Source organism: Paracoccidioides lutzii (genome assembly GCF_000150705.2).
Source record: "Paracoccidioides lutzii Pb01 unplaced genomic scaffold supercont2.18, whole genome shotgun sequence".
Taxonomy (NCBI): domain Eukaryota; kingdom Fungi; phylum Ascomycota; class Eurotiomycetes; order Onygenales; family Ajellomycetaceae; genus Paracoccidioides; species Paracoccidioides lutzii.
In genome coordinates this window covers 318,538-332,609 of record NW_015440964.1, presented here as the reverse complement: position 1 = coordinate 332,609, position 14,072 = coordinate 318,538, and the positions used below count along the sequence as shown (strand labels likewise).

General features: G+C 47.6%; 5 protein-coding genes across 5 annotated transcripts; 2 read left to right on the top strand and 3 right to left on the bottom strand.

The window, feature by feature from the left end:
- Positions 1 to 407: 407 nt before the first annotated feature.
- Positions 408 to 2,255, top strand: PAAG_06400 (pre-mRNA-processing factor 17; the record flags this gene model as incomplete). The annotated part of the gene is made up of 2 exons (XM_002791615.1): positions 408 to 536; positions 636 to 2,255. The coding sequence occupies 2 exons, from the start codon at positions 408 to 410 to the stop codon at positions 2,253 to 2,255; spliced, it is 1,749 nt and encodes a 582-aa protein (XP_002791661.1).
- A 761-nt stretch (positions 2,256 to 3,016) lies between these two features.
- PAAG_06399 (EF hand domain-containing protein) lies at positions 3,017 to 6,523 on the bottom strand (the record flags this gene model as incomplete). Its single annotated transcript, XM_002791614.2, has 1 exon — positions 3,017 to 6,523. The coding sequence occupies one exon, from the start codon at positions 6,521 to 6,523 to the stop codon at positions 3,017 to 3,019; it is 3,507 nt and encodes a 1,168-aa protein (XP_002791660.1).
- A 983-nt stretch (positions 6,524 to 7,506) lies between these two features.
- On the bottom strand, positions 7,507 to 9,628 carry PAAG_06398 (multidrug resistance protein fnx1; the record flags this gene model as incomplete). The annotated part of the gene is made up of 6 exons (XM_002791613.2): positions 7,507 to 7,850; positions 7,929 to 8,602; positions 8,716 to 8,749; positions 8,821 to 8,965; positions 9,034 to 9,291; positions 9,392 to 9,628. The coding sequence occupies 6 exons, from the start codon at positions 9,626 to 9,628 to the stop codon at positions 7,507 to 7,509; spliced, it is 1,692 nt and encodes a 563-aa protein (XP_002791659.2).
- A 641-nt stretch (positions 9,629 to 10,269) lies between these two features.
- PAAG_06397 (methionine aminopeptidase 1B) lies at positions 10,270 to 11,612 on the bottom strand (the record flags this gene model as incomplete). The annotated part of the gene is made up of 3 exons (XM_015845879.1): positions 10,270 to 10,932; positions 11,004 to 11,402; positions 11,472 to 11,612. 3 exons carry the CDS (start codon positions 11,610 to 11,612, stop codon positions 10,270 to 10,272), a joined length of 1,203 nt encoding a protein of 400 aa, XP_015700105.1.
- Positions 11,613 to 12,165: 553 nt separating this feature from the next.
- Positions 12,166 to 14,055, top strand: PAAG_06396 (kynurenine 3-monooxygenase; the record flags this gene model as incomplete). The annotated part of the gene is made up of 3 exons (XM_002791611.1): positions 12,166 to 12,280; positions 12,548 to 12,765; positions 12,859 to 14,055. The coding sequence occupies 3 exons, from the start codon at positions 12,166 to 12,168 to the stop codon at positions 14,053 to 14,055; spliced, it is 1,530 nt and encodes a 509-aa protein (XP_002791657.1).
- Positions 14,056 to 14,072: the final 17 nt, after the last annotated feature.

The following is a 14,072-nucleotide window of genomic DNA, read 5'->3' as shown; positions in this document are numbered from 1 at the left end:
TGATAATGAAGAGCAGACGATATTACCCCTGGTTTCCATTGGTTTCTTTCACATCCGGAAGTAGTCGGTCTTCTGCTGGTTGATTATATATGTAGAAACATTAAGACATACGTAGTGATGGATTTCAATATCGTATCATTCTTAATGCGCATTCAATACCACTTTTGCCAGCATGATCTACATGTGCAAGAATCTTGTCCTCTTATACAGAGAATATGGTCCATCTGATAATACCCATTGAAAGTTGGTATCGCGCGCAATTTACAGGCGATTGCATGTCTGGTCTATCTTGGCAACCGTAAAATTTGGTGGATTTATCTCAGCAACTTTCGGAGCTGCAACCAACTTCATCACATCATCTTTGCCATATAATCACTCTTATATGCGGATGATATAGGCCTGTGGCTATGGCTTCTCTTCTGGGTGCAAATTATGACTCCTCTAGTGATGACGATGCGCAGACTGCGCCTGTCCAATCAACACCAGCCCCAGCACCATCTGGGGGTGTCGTCGCCGCACCTGACGTCTCCGTAGAGGTTTGGTCCCTATATTCATTTACATTCCCTCTCTCCTAAAGCCATTGGAGAATTCATTTCCCATTTTTAAGCGTTCACATAAGCTCATATTTTTTACAGGACTCTTCGCGTTTGCAAATGATGCTAGCAAAGCCCACCGATACCACTTTGACTTACAACGCCACCTACGATGATATGTCGCGACCGAGTCTGGGACCGGAAAACCCTTTCCGCTCTGTGCATGGAGGAAACGCATTGAAGAGAAAAAATGCCTTGACGGGACATGCAGAGGAAACCTTGATTAGCGAGGCAACGTTTAATACCCAACATCGGACTTTCCAGGCCTTGGGATACACTAAAGATCCAAGTATGCCCGGAGGGTTTGTCGGGGATATGGAAGCTGTTGCGCGCCTTGGGGGCAAGGACATAGTGCAGATGCGGCCATCAAAGGAGGTCAGTGCTGCGTTGAGGAGGAAGAGGCAAAAGAAAGGAGATTCGAGCATCGTTGAAGGAGAAGGAGCGTACGTAGGGCCATGGGCGAAATATGAGACTGATGATCACATGTACGAGGAAGAGGTGGACCTAGCTGGTAGAGATCTTGCCAGTGATGAGGAATACATTGAAGAGGCGATTGCGCCGTCAAACGTGCCGGCCATGGATAAAAAGGCTACGGCGTACCAGGAAGATACGTCTGAAACGGAAACCACGGAATTTCATGGCTCGGAACAATTCGACTACATGGGGAGGACATACATGCACGTTCCGCAGGACCTGGATATCGACCTCAAAAAGGAAGTTGGGAGCATCAAGAACTACGTTCCCAAAAAGTTGGTTCATACTTGGAAATCACACACGAAACCCATTACCTCGCTACGCTTCTTCCCCAACTCAGGCCATCTCCTTCTATCCTCCTCCGCTGATTCTAAAATCAAAATATGGGACGCATACCATTCCCGAGAACTCCTACGCACATATTCAGGCCACTCCAATGCGATTACAGATACGACCTTTCACCCAACGGGCACCACCTTCCTCTCCGGCTCATACGACCGCCAAATCAAACTCTGGGACACGGAATATGGCAAATGCATCTCCCGTTTCTCAACTGGGAAAACACCCCATGTCATCCGCTTCAACCCCGACCCCGCCCACTCCCATGAATTTATTGCCGGCATGTCCGATAAGAAGATTATCCAATTCGACACACGTACTGGCGCCATCACACAGGAATACGACCACCATCTCGCTGCCGTCAACACCCTCACTTTCGTCGACAACAACAGCCGCTTCATCTCTACTTCAGATGACAAATCCCTGCGCGCATGGGAATACAACATCCCCGTTCCGATCAAGTTCATCGCAGAACCATACCTGTACGCGCTCGTGCGCGCTGCACCGCATCCCAATGGCAAATACGTCGCTTTTCAATCCGGCGACAATCAGATCGTTGTGTACGCATCGACGGATAAGTTCCGGCAGAATCGCAAGAAGATTTTCCGTGGGCATAATAATGCTGGGTACGCCATTGACGTTGCCATTAGTCCTGATGGACAGTTCGTCACGTCTGGAGATAGTGGGGGGTATGTGTGTTTCTGGGACTGGAAGACTGGGAAGATGTGGCATAAGATTATGGCGGGGGGAAAGGAAGGATCTGCGATTACGTGTGTGGAGTGGCATCCTCAAGAGACTAGTAAAGTTGCTACGGCGGGGCTGGAAGGCGTTATTAAGTATTGGGATTGAGGTTTAGATTGGATTGGGATGGCGAGTTGCTATTTTCTATTTTCCCTTCTTCTTTTTTTCTTCATCCTTTTTTCTTCATTTTTTTAAGGACATGTCTCCCTCCCAATTTTCATCTTTATATAAGCTACGGATTGTTGGTGTTTTTCTTATTATTTGCTTTACGTATTATGCGGTTAATATTGGTCACATTAAAACATTAACAATTTTTTTTCAACTTTATCTTAGTATCCCTGGAAATAAAGGGCTACTCAATCTCAAATAAGTTAGTTATATCTACATAAAAAGTGAACGTGTCAATTGCAAAGTAACGCACTCGCTAAATTCTTTTGGATATAGGAAAACAAGCAAGATGACGCCACTGGCGGAAGCAGGAAAACACAAACGCTGGAACCCCATGCCAGTAATGCGTGGAATAACTGACAAGGAATACTGGTACAGCAGAATTGCTTTCATCTGCTCCCATGAATACTGAAAGGACGCCAGAAACGGAGAAGGGGAGATTTTTCATATCGCGACCCAGCACGGCTCCGTTGTCCACTTCCATTTTATTGCACCAAAGTCACGTTTTCCACCATCTTCCATTCATTTTATAAAAAGTCCACCGAAATCAGTAAATTCTTCCCTAGCAACTGCAAAGAGTAACAGCTAACCCAAAGAGCGTTTTGAGCATATATATCAAGATATCAACAACACTCCTCAACACTCCTCCCCATGCTCCTACCAGAAAGGAGTGTCGAGATAAAAATTTCCCTTTCTCGTATCTAAAAACTCGTCATATCGATCCAACTCGCCACAAAACCTAATCTCCTTCCCCTCTCCCCCTGCATTCTCATCGTGAACTCCTCGAAGTTCAACTTAGCCCCGGACCCGCCACGTGCCTTGGCTTCCCTCTCCACTTGATTCAACCTGCTCCATCGTGCCAGCGTCTTCGGAGATGGAGGAAGTGGCGGTGAAGGCGGGAGGGGTTGTTTGTTGTTATCGTCAAGAGACGATGAGGAAGGTGATGGCGGCGGAGAGATAGAAAGGGAAGAATGAGAACGATCATAGTCCCCTGTGACGGAGAGGAGCTGTTGTCGACGGGGGGATGACGACACCGATTGCTGAAAACGGAGACGGAGAGGGAGGGACTGGTTTCGTGCCCGCGGAGGGCGAGAGTGTTGGGAGCGTCGCTGTTGTGACTGTTGTTGGGCTGAGACGGAGGTGGATGTTGAGGCAGACTCATATACGGGGGAATTCTCGAACATGGAGTGGCCGTATGGAATGGTCGTGGAGCTGGAGACTTCAGTTATATGGAGACTTCGGCCTGACGCGGATCTGTCTGGACGGTTCTGGGGAAGGGTTGGATCTGGGGGCGTGAAGGACATCTCTGCTACTTCATATGCATCTTCCACATACTCAGCAAAGTCTGAGCCTTCCGGAGCTGGGTGAAACGGTTCCAGATCTGAGTCGTTAGGGAGGTTCTGAGGGAGAGTAGGATCTAGGATATCCTGGGATTCGCAAGGGGTTTCGTGGTGGTTTGCTACGTCATCTTCTCCTGAGGGAGATGCGGAGCGGTCGATAACGCCTCCGCGGCCCATGAAAGTATAATCTGCATCTTCCAGTTCCTGTTTGAGGAGCCTTTCCTTCGGTTGGGGGGTTGGTTTTACTTCACCTTCCTCCTGGGCGAGCTCTTCCTCTTGCTTTTCAATATCAGCGCCCTCTCGTAGGTAATGACCTTTAGGGAGAGATGCAATAAAGTTATTGATCTCCTTCACCCATCGCTTTCTCTCAGTCTTGGTTCGACGTGCTTCCATCAAGAGATCTTCTTTCGGTTTGAATATGAGATCTAAAAGTTCGTTAAGGCCCTGCTGGGTAACTTGGTACAGCACTTCCTTGCCGACATCCTTCTCGGCTTCAGGAATCTCAAACCCACCCCAGCGTTCAGCAACTGGGATGCTCCGGGACGAAGTTGATTGATTCGACCTAGTCTCGTAGTCGTTATCCGTGATGTCGTCCTGGAAGCGAACCTTAGATGATGATCTCGATCGTGGAGTAGGAGGGTGCGACTCCTCAAGTGGCCGGTGGTCAAAATCATCTACGACTTCTTGGAGGCCTTCTGCGTCATGGTATCCGGCAGGTGGGGTAGCACCATCTTCCTCATCAGTATAGAAAGTCCGCCTTGCCCATCTTTCGTCAACTCCTTCTCGTCTTATCCGTTGTATCCGTTCGCGATCTGCTTCATCGAGCCTCTGCATCGCACAAGTGGCAACCCTAGCTCTATCAACCGGATCGGTGATTTCATCCAGGGGTACGTAGGTTCCTAACGCATTAATTACGTCTTCAGGGCGTACCTGATCGTTAGGCCACTCGCTGTAGCTGCCCGGGTATGAATCGGAATCATGTCCGTCATTATATTCTTCATCACCATACTCTTCTTCATTAGGCTCTCTACGATGCCGACCATTACGTCTGCGAGGTCGGTAAAAGGGTGGGTCAGGCAAACGTAGCCTGGATGCGAAGAGCGGACGGGTCCGCCCGTATGTATCCCTCACTGCGGCATCTCCAATAACAGCATTCCTATCGCCAGTGTCATCCCCATCTTCTCGCAAAATCCCTTCGTTGTCGATGATCTCCATATCGCCATACAAATTCGTACGCTTGCCTTCACCGATCCTCGAAGGTTCCCCATGTGGGATATTTCCTGGGAACGCAGAAGATATTGGCTGGCTACCTAGGATAATATCTCTCGTACCACCCTCCAAGAAATCATCTTCCATCCCAGCTACCATATCCCTAGTCAACTCTCTGCTCAGAGTGTAGTAAGCCCTGAATATTCGAAGAAAATCCTTCCTTTCCACGTAACCATCTCTATCAATATCGTAACCCTCAAATATACGCCTCAGTCTCTCATGAACACTTTTATTACTGAAACTTGCTAACCCTTTTAAAAACTCTTCGAACCCGATCAAATTATCTCCATTCGTATCGTAGAACGAAAACATTCGGTCATATATAAGACTCGGGGGTGGAGGCCGGATTGAGGTATTTGGTACAAAGCATCGGTCAAATGTCTTGCGGTCGATTGCCATATTTAGCTTATTGGGATCATTAACCCATTCGACATTTGCTAGACATCGGAACTGATCCCACAACGCATCCAGCTCTGTATTCTCAAAATTGGTCTCCTTCATGAGCCTTTTGGCGAGGTTCCGTGGTAGGCTACGAGGGAGCATAGCTGGCTTCCCTGGATACCAAACGGGCTGGGGTTGTCGTGGGTTACCTAGGAAGGGGGCAGGAATTCGGACTTTGTAAAAGAGATGCGTCTTGATGTGGACCTGCATAGCTTCGCATGTTTCGCAGAGATCGTAGTCGATGCAGTTAGCGCATCGATACCTTACTCCCTGAATTGGCATCGCCCCACAGCTATTACATGTCACTCCTCGATGAATATAGCCGTCTCGCCGTGCTTGGTCCTCAGCAATATGATAGAGCAAATTCAGCAAATTCTGTCCTTCGCGGGTTGGGGCGCCATCGTCATTTCCGTCTCTCCACGAAAAAATGCTCTGATCATCCAAGGTGTCCGCTTGCTCAGGAGCTGGTACCGCTGGCGGCGGTGGATCCGTGGGGTTGAGGAGGCTTGTTCCAGGCCCCGTCAAGCGTATTGACTCGCCATTCCGTCTCCGGCGCCTTAGCTCCTCGCCAAAATCGTCAGACTCGTTGAACCTTGTAATTGCAGCCGTGACGTTGGCTTCAGAAAGCCCACGGTCCAGCAGCTCGTTTGCCAGGTACTGCCATTCTCCTGTATCAAAGCGAATAGTATGCGAAGGCCGGAATTCCACAGCGAAAAAGTTATCGAGAAAGGCATTTTCCATAACGGATCGTATAAAAAGTGCGTGATCTCGAGAAGCTTCGAGCTGCTGTTCAATCTGATCGACAGACGGTAGCTGCGACGGCATGAGGCGGCACTCAATGGCGCGGCCATTTTCAATCTCCATCCGGAATGTCCCGTAAGCCTGTCCTGCTCTTTCTAACTGTTCAAGCGCCATTATATGTCCTGAGAAGTCGTGCGGCACACGCGACTCGCCACTGGGGAGCGAAATGCCGCCGCGGCGCCTCGTGGCTCTCCTCCGGACGGCATTACGACGATGTAAAGATGTATCGGACTGGGAGGTAATATAGCGGCTATGAGCATAAAAGATAGCGTATGCAGCTGCTACACCCGTCAGGAGATATATCGCAGGGCGAAATCTCGCGAGAGAAGTTGGGTGAGAAGAGATCTCGGACGACATTGTATGGTCGGTTTACCGGAACGCAGAGGGTCAGTGGGTGGACATCATTCAAGCATGAAGGTCCACGAACATCAGTACTGATGTGAATTAGTTTCGTGTTTAGCCGGCATTGTAGAAAGCGAGCTATACAGGTTGCGAGCTCTGGAGCTCTATAACAAAAGTTGGATATAAAAGGCTACCGTAGCAGGGTGCACTTTTTTTGACGCTTAAAGTTCAGTTCGGATCGGTTTGGTTTTGGGGTTGAGCCAGAGATACGTAGTTGGGGTTGACGGTTATTGGCTCGCCACTGGGCTCAACCAGAGATAATTAACTTTTTTTTATTTTTCACTCCTTCAAAACGGCCTTCAACTTTCATCTTTCTCCCATAATAATGAAGAAAAACGTTCTTCGTGATATTTAATTTAGCAAATTAAAGATTTACATGAGTACAACCCATCAGCCTTACCTGTCCTTGGTGAAAATCTGTCTACTATTCATCAATCAATTTTAGAAATTATAATTGAGGCATTGTTGATGCATGGTTGAAGTATTCTAAAATACTTCAAAAGGAAAGAAATGATCGCTTTCGAAGCCCCTGTCAGTCATGAAAACCAATAACGGTTCAAGATGCAACTAGTTATTGCTTGCTCTGCTCTAACCTCTAGCACCACGACCTCCCGACATTTTCTAGCACAAATTCATGCTTTTTGATTGGCGATTGAACAAACACCGTAACCATGTTAATGGACCTTTTGAAAACCCGAAAGCTTGCTGGATAGACAGAGAGAAAAAATAATAAAAACGTTAGAATCTTTCCTGTACTCTAGTGCTAAATATGTGCAAAGGAGGTGATCCACTGAAATACTCCCGAAAACCAATGGCACGACTTCGCGGAAGAACCGAAATGTGTCGGAAAATATGTAGTTAGAGCTTTAACCCGGAGCTCAACGTAATGAGAGACGAATGACATGAAAGAGCAATACCGTTGCGTTACCGACCTCTCATCAACGGCTGAGAGCGTTTTCACGGATAAGAAAGGCACTGATTACCGTGAAAATGACGACAATAGTTGAAAGGCCAAATGAAAAGTTCACAGCATGCCCATAGCAATCTCGCACTATTCGCTGTGTCCGTGGATCGAGAGTGTTGATAAAGTCCAGACTCTGGCGTACGCCGTTGACGATCTTATCGATATCCTTATTGTTTCCAAGAACAGAGCGTAGGCAAGTTCTGAGAGATTGTTGGACAACCGTGGACGAGAATGCAAGTCCCATTACTGAACCCAATGATCGGAACAGATAAGAACATGCTGTTGCCACTGCCTGGTCCTGAGGGGTAGCACATGCAACTAGATGTATGTTAGGACGGTTACATTGACCTCAAGTTAACAAGAGAATAATTCTAGAGGCAAGGGGGGGGAACTCACTCAAGGAAATTAACGTAGTGGTTATGCTGATTCCATTTCCAAATGATGCGACGCACATTCCAGCGATAATTCCGGCGGCGCTTCGAGCAACAACTCCAGACCAAAGGAATGTGACAGTAACTCCTATAGTTAGAAGACAGTAGCCCACGATTGTGATCCAAAAATATTTGCCTGTCATTTTCATTACGACACCACCAAACAAGGAGCCAGAGACACCAGCCAAAATAGACGGTAAGAGTCTGATGCCAGCCCCGGTGGCAGAAACGCCCTCTGTGGCCTGGAAATATAGGGGGAAGTAAAAAAGAACCCCTATATATCCGGCGAAACTAAAAAAGTTGCATGCATAGCAAGCGAATAGGCCCCTTTCAAAGATTATATGACTCGGGGCGAAAGGCTCATAGGCTACCCAGACTTCAACACAGAGGAAAATAATAAAGAGAACGGCTGCCAGGCACATGGATACGATAGTTATAGGGATAGACCAAGAGACATTGCTACCCCTGTCTGCTCCGATGAGGAATGCAAATACTGCGCCGACAAGGGTTAACGCCCCTAGAAAATCTATTCGGCGGAGTTTCTGGAGCCAGTGAGCCTCTTCCTGTACGGGCAGATGTAGTATAAACGCCACGGATATGAAGGCTAGCAGGCATATTGGACCCTGGAGGAGGAAAGCCCTTCAGAGAGAATAATGAGTTCCTGTTTTTTTTTTTTTTTTTTTTTTTTTTTTTTTTTTTTATTTCTCTCTAATTTCTTATCCTTGTGTGTGAACATGAGAGCAGATACTTACCATCGCCAGCCAATATAGTCTGCCAAAATACCGCCTGTCTCAAAGTCAACGTGCCGGCTCCTTTTAAAATCATTGAAAAGAAAGCGGATGCGAGAGAGGACATACCTAATGGTGCCCCAACTGCACTCCCGGTTGCCCATATGATATTAATGATGCCCTGCCAGACCCCGCGATCACGCAGAGGGACGATATCGCTCATAAGAATGCTTACGACAGTTGTCATCCCCCCACCTCCAATGCCTTGGAACACCTGTATAAATCTGTCAGTGTGAGGAAACGGAGTGATTGATTGTCAATTAATTCATGGCGACGAATTACTCTCGCAGCAATCAGCTCCTCAATATTCCTGGCGAGGCCACAGCAGATGCACCCAATTCCGAACACAGCATATGCAAAAAGGAGGCATGACTTGCGGCCGAATATGTCACTGAGACGGCCATAGAGCGGCTGGAAGGAGGTGAGGGTCAGGAAGTATGAGGTCGCAATCCAGCTCGTCAAATTCAGAGCTTGCAGGTCACTTCCAATCTTTCCGTAGCTGGATACGATGATTGTCTGGTCTGCCGCTCCAAGGAATATCTACACATAGATGTCAAAATTTTGTTGGCCTGGCTCGCACGATTTAAATTAATTGGAGGGGAAGATTTTGATAATATCTGTGGGGGAGGGGCACACTCACCCCAATCGACACTGCTGGCACGATATATTTCAGTTTCATTTGCGCGTCAGGTAGACCACTGAATTGGGCTTCACGAGCAGAGTCAGACTCATTTTGGCCTACAGCTTCTTCATCCTGTCCATTGAGAACCGACTGCGCAGTGTGCGGATGCTTGGAGGAGTCATCATTGCCGAGTAGAGGCGACCTCTCCGATGGTCCAGAGTTTCCGCTAACAGAAGCTAACATCGGATTTCTCATATTCTCATAGTAAACAGGAACAGGTTAAGACGAGCTGAGGCGTTGGCAGCAACGAGACGGAAAATTTTTTTTTTTTTATTTTTTTTATTTTTTATTTTTATTTTTATTTTTTTTTTTTTAACCGGAGTAAAAAAGAAAGTTACTACGATGTTCACCCACCTCGAAGGGGTCAAAACTCCCCGAACCACGATAACGAGACACGTGATGATAAGTGGGTTACTAAGCCCTCAGCCCTCAGCCCTCAGCCCTAGTAGCAATTAGTTGTTGTTTCCGGACAGCGATGTGGTAGGCCCCACCAAGTTCCGAGATATATATCACTTCCCATGGTTATTATATGCCGGTCAATTGGGAGACCGGACTCCACAGTCACATATTTTAATCCACGCGAAGGCCGTTGATAAAAGGATTTCTGTTATTTCCAATCTTACTTCCCCGCTCCCCCTTACCCATGTTATCTTTACAAGTTTATGCTTGATCAACGAAATAAAACCCAAAAAAAAAAAAAAAAAAAAAAAAAAAAAAGGCATGTTCAAATTAAAGTGGAATAAAGATGGCAGTGGTGGTGTCCCATAAATTCATGATGGCCACGCAATGTTCTAAAACAGGTAATAAGAAGAGAGAACAGCGGTCTTATGACACACTCATAGTGATGTCGCCTCTCCGTCAACAGCGATCCTAGGAATCGCGCCACCAGGAGAGTCCGGCAATCTAGCCGTCAGCACTTCAACTCCATCTTCGGTAACTAACAACGTATGCTCGAATTGAGCTGATTTCATTCCATCTGCGGTGACGCTGGTCCAATTGTCCGGCCAGGTCTTGTCTCGGTATGTGCCCAAGTTAATCATAGGCTCGATTGTAAAGCACATTCCGGCCTTCGCTTGCCCAACAGTCTTACTCTTTCCATAGTGAGGGATGCTTGGTGTTGTGTGGAAGAGCTGGTTGATGCCGTGTCCACAGTAGCTCCGAACCACACTGCAGTTATTTTGCTTCGCATGTTTCTCAATGACATTACCTGGATCTCGGAATAACATGCCCGGCTTCACCAGTGCAATGGCCTTGTCTAAACATTCTCTCGACGTCTCTACGACCCGAACAGTGTCGGGATCCGTACGGGCTTTTTCTCCAACGTAATATGTCTCGTTCAGGTCTCCATGAAAGCCCTCATGGTAGAGTGTGACGTCAATATTTATAATATCTCCATCTTCCAAGGGACGTTGGTCGGGAATTCCGTGGCAGATAACTTCGTTGATCGAAGTGCAAACGGATTTTGGGAAGTGGACATAGTTCAATGGTGACGGATAGGACTGCGATAGTTGTTTTGATTAGTTTTAACACAGATTTTTGCGGATAGCAGCGGAGTGAATTGGTTCCTGACTTTTCGCTCCAAGCAAGCCTGGTGAACTAACTTATCGATGTGGTCGGTGGTAACGCCAGGCCTGATCTCTCGGGCTGCAATATCGAGCACTTCTCTCGCCAAACGGCACACTTTCCTCATTCCTTCCTGTTCCTGAGGATTGAGAATCGTAATATTATGTCGGCCGATGATTTTCTGTTCTGATCTGGGGATACCGTCTCTTGCATAATCGGGTGGAGGGATCGAATCAGGAACTGTGCTTTTAGGAGCAAGTGGGTATACGGGTCTCAAGGCGCCAGTGAAAGGATAGGTTGGAAACGGATTGAAGTGGCCGGTAGCTGGATCTGGTTCAGAAACTATTTTCGGTGGAAAAAGGTTGCTTAGAAAATTACTCTTTTTGTGAATAGCTTTATGTTCACTCTGCAGGATGAAAGCTCCAGTCAGCTTGGTATTCTGTCTGGAAGAGATTTGAGGATGATGATGACGTACCCAATTCCTCTTGAAACAGTCCTGAGAGCAGAAATGACTGTCAATGCCAATTTTCATGCATGTCGGGCACCGTAGGGATCCAGCATTGTTACTGCAGTCCAACCCTATGCACTTTTTGGAGTCCAGCTGCGTGAACGCCATCGCGGTGGGCAGGTCCAAACGAACTGCGAGGTTCGACGAACTCCTTTCGAAGAAGGGTAACTTATGCCTTACTTTCTTTGCTTTCTCGGGGAGCTATTTCTAAAACCAACAACGACGAGTACAGCTGTGGCGCTGAGATTATTCCTGAGGATATTGAATGAATAAAAATCTCCAGAGAATCGTCCACTGACAACAAGTTTCTCGAGTGGAGAAAAAGTCTTGGGTGGAAGAAACCCATCATCGCGACCTGCCGCGGTAGCCGCTGCCAGCCTTCTACAAACGCGCGTCAAATCGTTCCACAATCAACGCGCATCACGTGCAAGATCCTGCCCTAAAGGATTTCGCCAAGTCGACTTTTTGACTCCCTTTGCAGACCAAACAAGCCCCGGTCCCCAGCGGAGATAAACTATCCCCAGGGTCCTTTGCCGGGGGGGGTGGGGGAATGAGTAAGGGCTTATTTATTTAAATGTAGTTAGTTGTACCTCCTCGAGCTGAATACTAACGTCGTATCCTTCTGGTTGTACTCAATATTTACTCAACAGTTTAGGCAGATATGGCAGAAACAAAGCAAAAGGTTGTCATTGTCGGTGCAGGCCCTGTTGGGTCTCTAGCCGCCCTCTACGCCGCCGAGCGAGGCGACATTGTTGAACTATATGAACTGCGTGGAGGTATGTAACGTTCCCTTGGATGGAGGAAGGCCAGGACTCTGCTGAATACTGCCGGATTTGTTTGATCAATCGAGATATTACCTTGTTAAGTTAGATGTGTAAAGGGGAGCTTGACAATCTCTACTTTGTCTGGTAAAACAGATACGGACCTTTCATATCAAGATTTTTTTTTTTTTTAAAAAAAAACTTATTTCCTTTCATGTTGCCCCCTTTCCCAATTGGCTATGCCGCCATTGAAAAGAATATAACAAACGTCAAAATGCATAGACCTCCGCAATCCCTCGACCACCCCCCTGAATTTCACCAAGTCTATCAATGTGGCCCTTGCGGAACGCGGCATCAATACGATGAGGCGGATCAAGCGCCCTGGATTTATAGATGCGATTCTCAAGGAAACCGTTCCCATGTACGCCCGCATGGTTCATAGAAAGAACCAATTGGGCAAGCTCACACAGGAATCCCAGCCCTATGATGTTCACGGCAGGGTAAGGTTTTAATTTAAAATTTCACAAAGAGCATCCATCATCCATACCCATGAAATACCCAACAATGGCCGTCACTAATATCAGAACTTTCAGTACAACAATGCCATGGACCGTGGCCGCCTCAACGAGATCCTGCTTGACGAACTTGAGAACACGCCCAACGTGAAAATCTTTTTCAACCATAAGCTAACGGGCGCCGATTTCAAAAACAAAAAGGCCTGGTTCGAGCGAAAGAACGTCGATGATCCCACAGGGGCAGCCACCACTACTACGCAAAACGGCAAATCTATTGCTGTCACCCGAGCACCAGAGATCGAAGTTCCTTTCGACTTCCTCATAGGTGCTGATGGCGCACATTCCGCTACCAGGTATCATCTCATGAAGTACGTCCCCATGAATTACCAGCAAGAATACGTCGATGTACTCTGGTGCGAGTTCCACATCGCGCCAACGGCAGATACAAATGATTTCGCTATCTCGCCAGACCACCTACACATCTGGCCCGGACGGGAATTCATGTTCATTGCGCTTCCTTCGCCGAATAAAACGTTCACTTGCACTCTCTTCGCGCCAGAAGCGCAATTTGCTGCCCTGGAAAAGGAGCCGGACACCCTCCTCGCATTTTTCAACAAAAACTTCCCTGGCGTGTCTCCGGAGCTCATCTCGCCATCCGCCCTACAAGAGCAGTTTAGAACGAACCCGCACCTACCACTTATCAGTATCAAATGCTCACCATACCACTTTGGCTCCAGTGTCGTGATCATTGGCGATGCCGCCCATGCCATGCTACCCTTCTATGGGCAGGGTCTGAATGCCGGACTCGAGGATGTACGCATCCTCTTTGAGTACCTCGAGCAGCAAGGGGTGTATGGACACCCGTCTTCCCAAAAATCGCAAGGGAACATCAACATCGACACCGCCCGCGCTGCCGCTCTAGATGCATACACCTGCGAACGCACCCCCGATGCGCACGCTATCAATGATCTGTCACGCCGTAACTACCTTGAAATGCGTTGGGGGGTGACATCGCCGCTCTATCTTCTGCGCAAATATGTTGAAGAGACCCTGTACCGACGCATCCCAATTCTGGGATGGTCAACCCAGTATGCCCGCGTGAGTTTTAGCAATGAACGCTATTCAGAGATTGAAATGAAGGCAAAGCAGCAGGGCCGGATTCTAGTTCGTGTGTTGACACTCATGCTGGCTTCGGTTATTGGTGCTGGAGGGTTTTTGGGTTGGAAAGGGATGTGGTGGGAGCGGTTGGGGAAGTTAATGAGGAGTTTTTGGTAGAGAGATTCCTGAGGCGC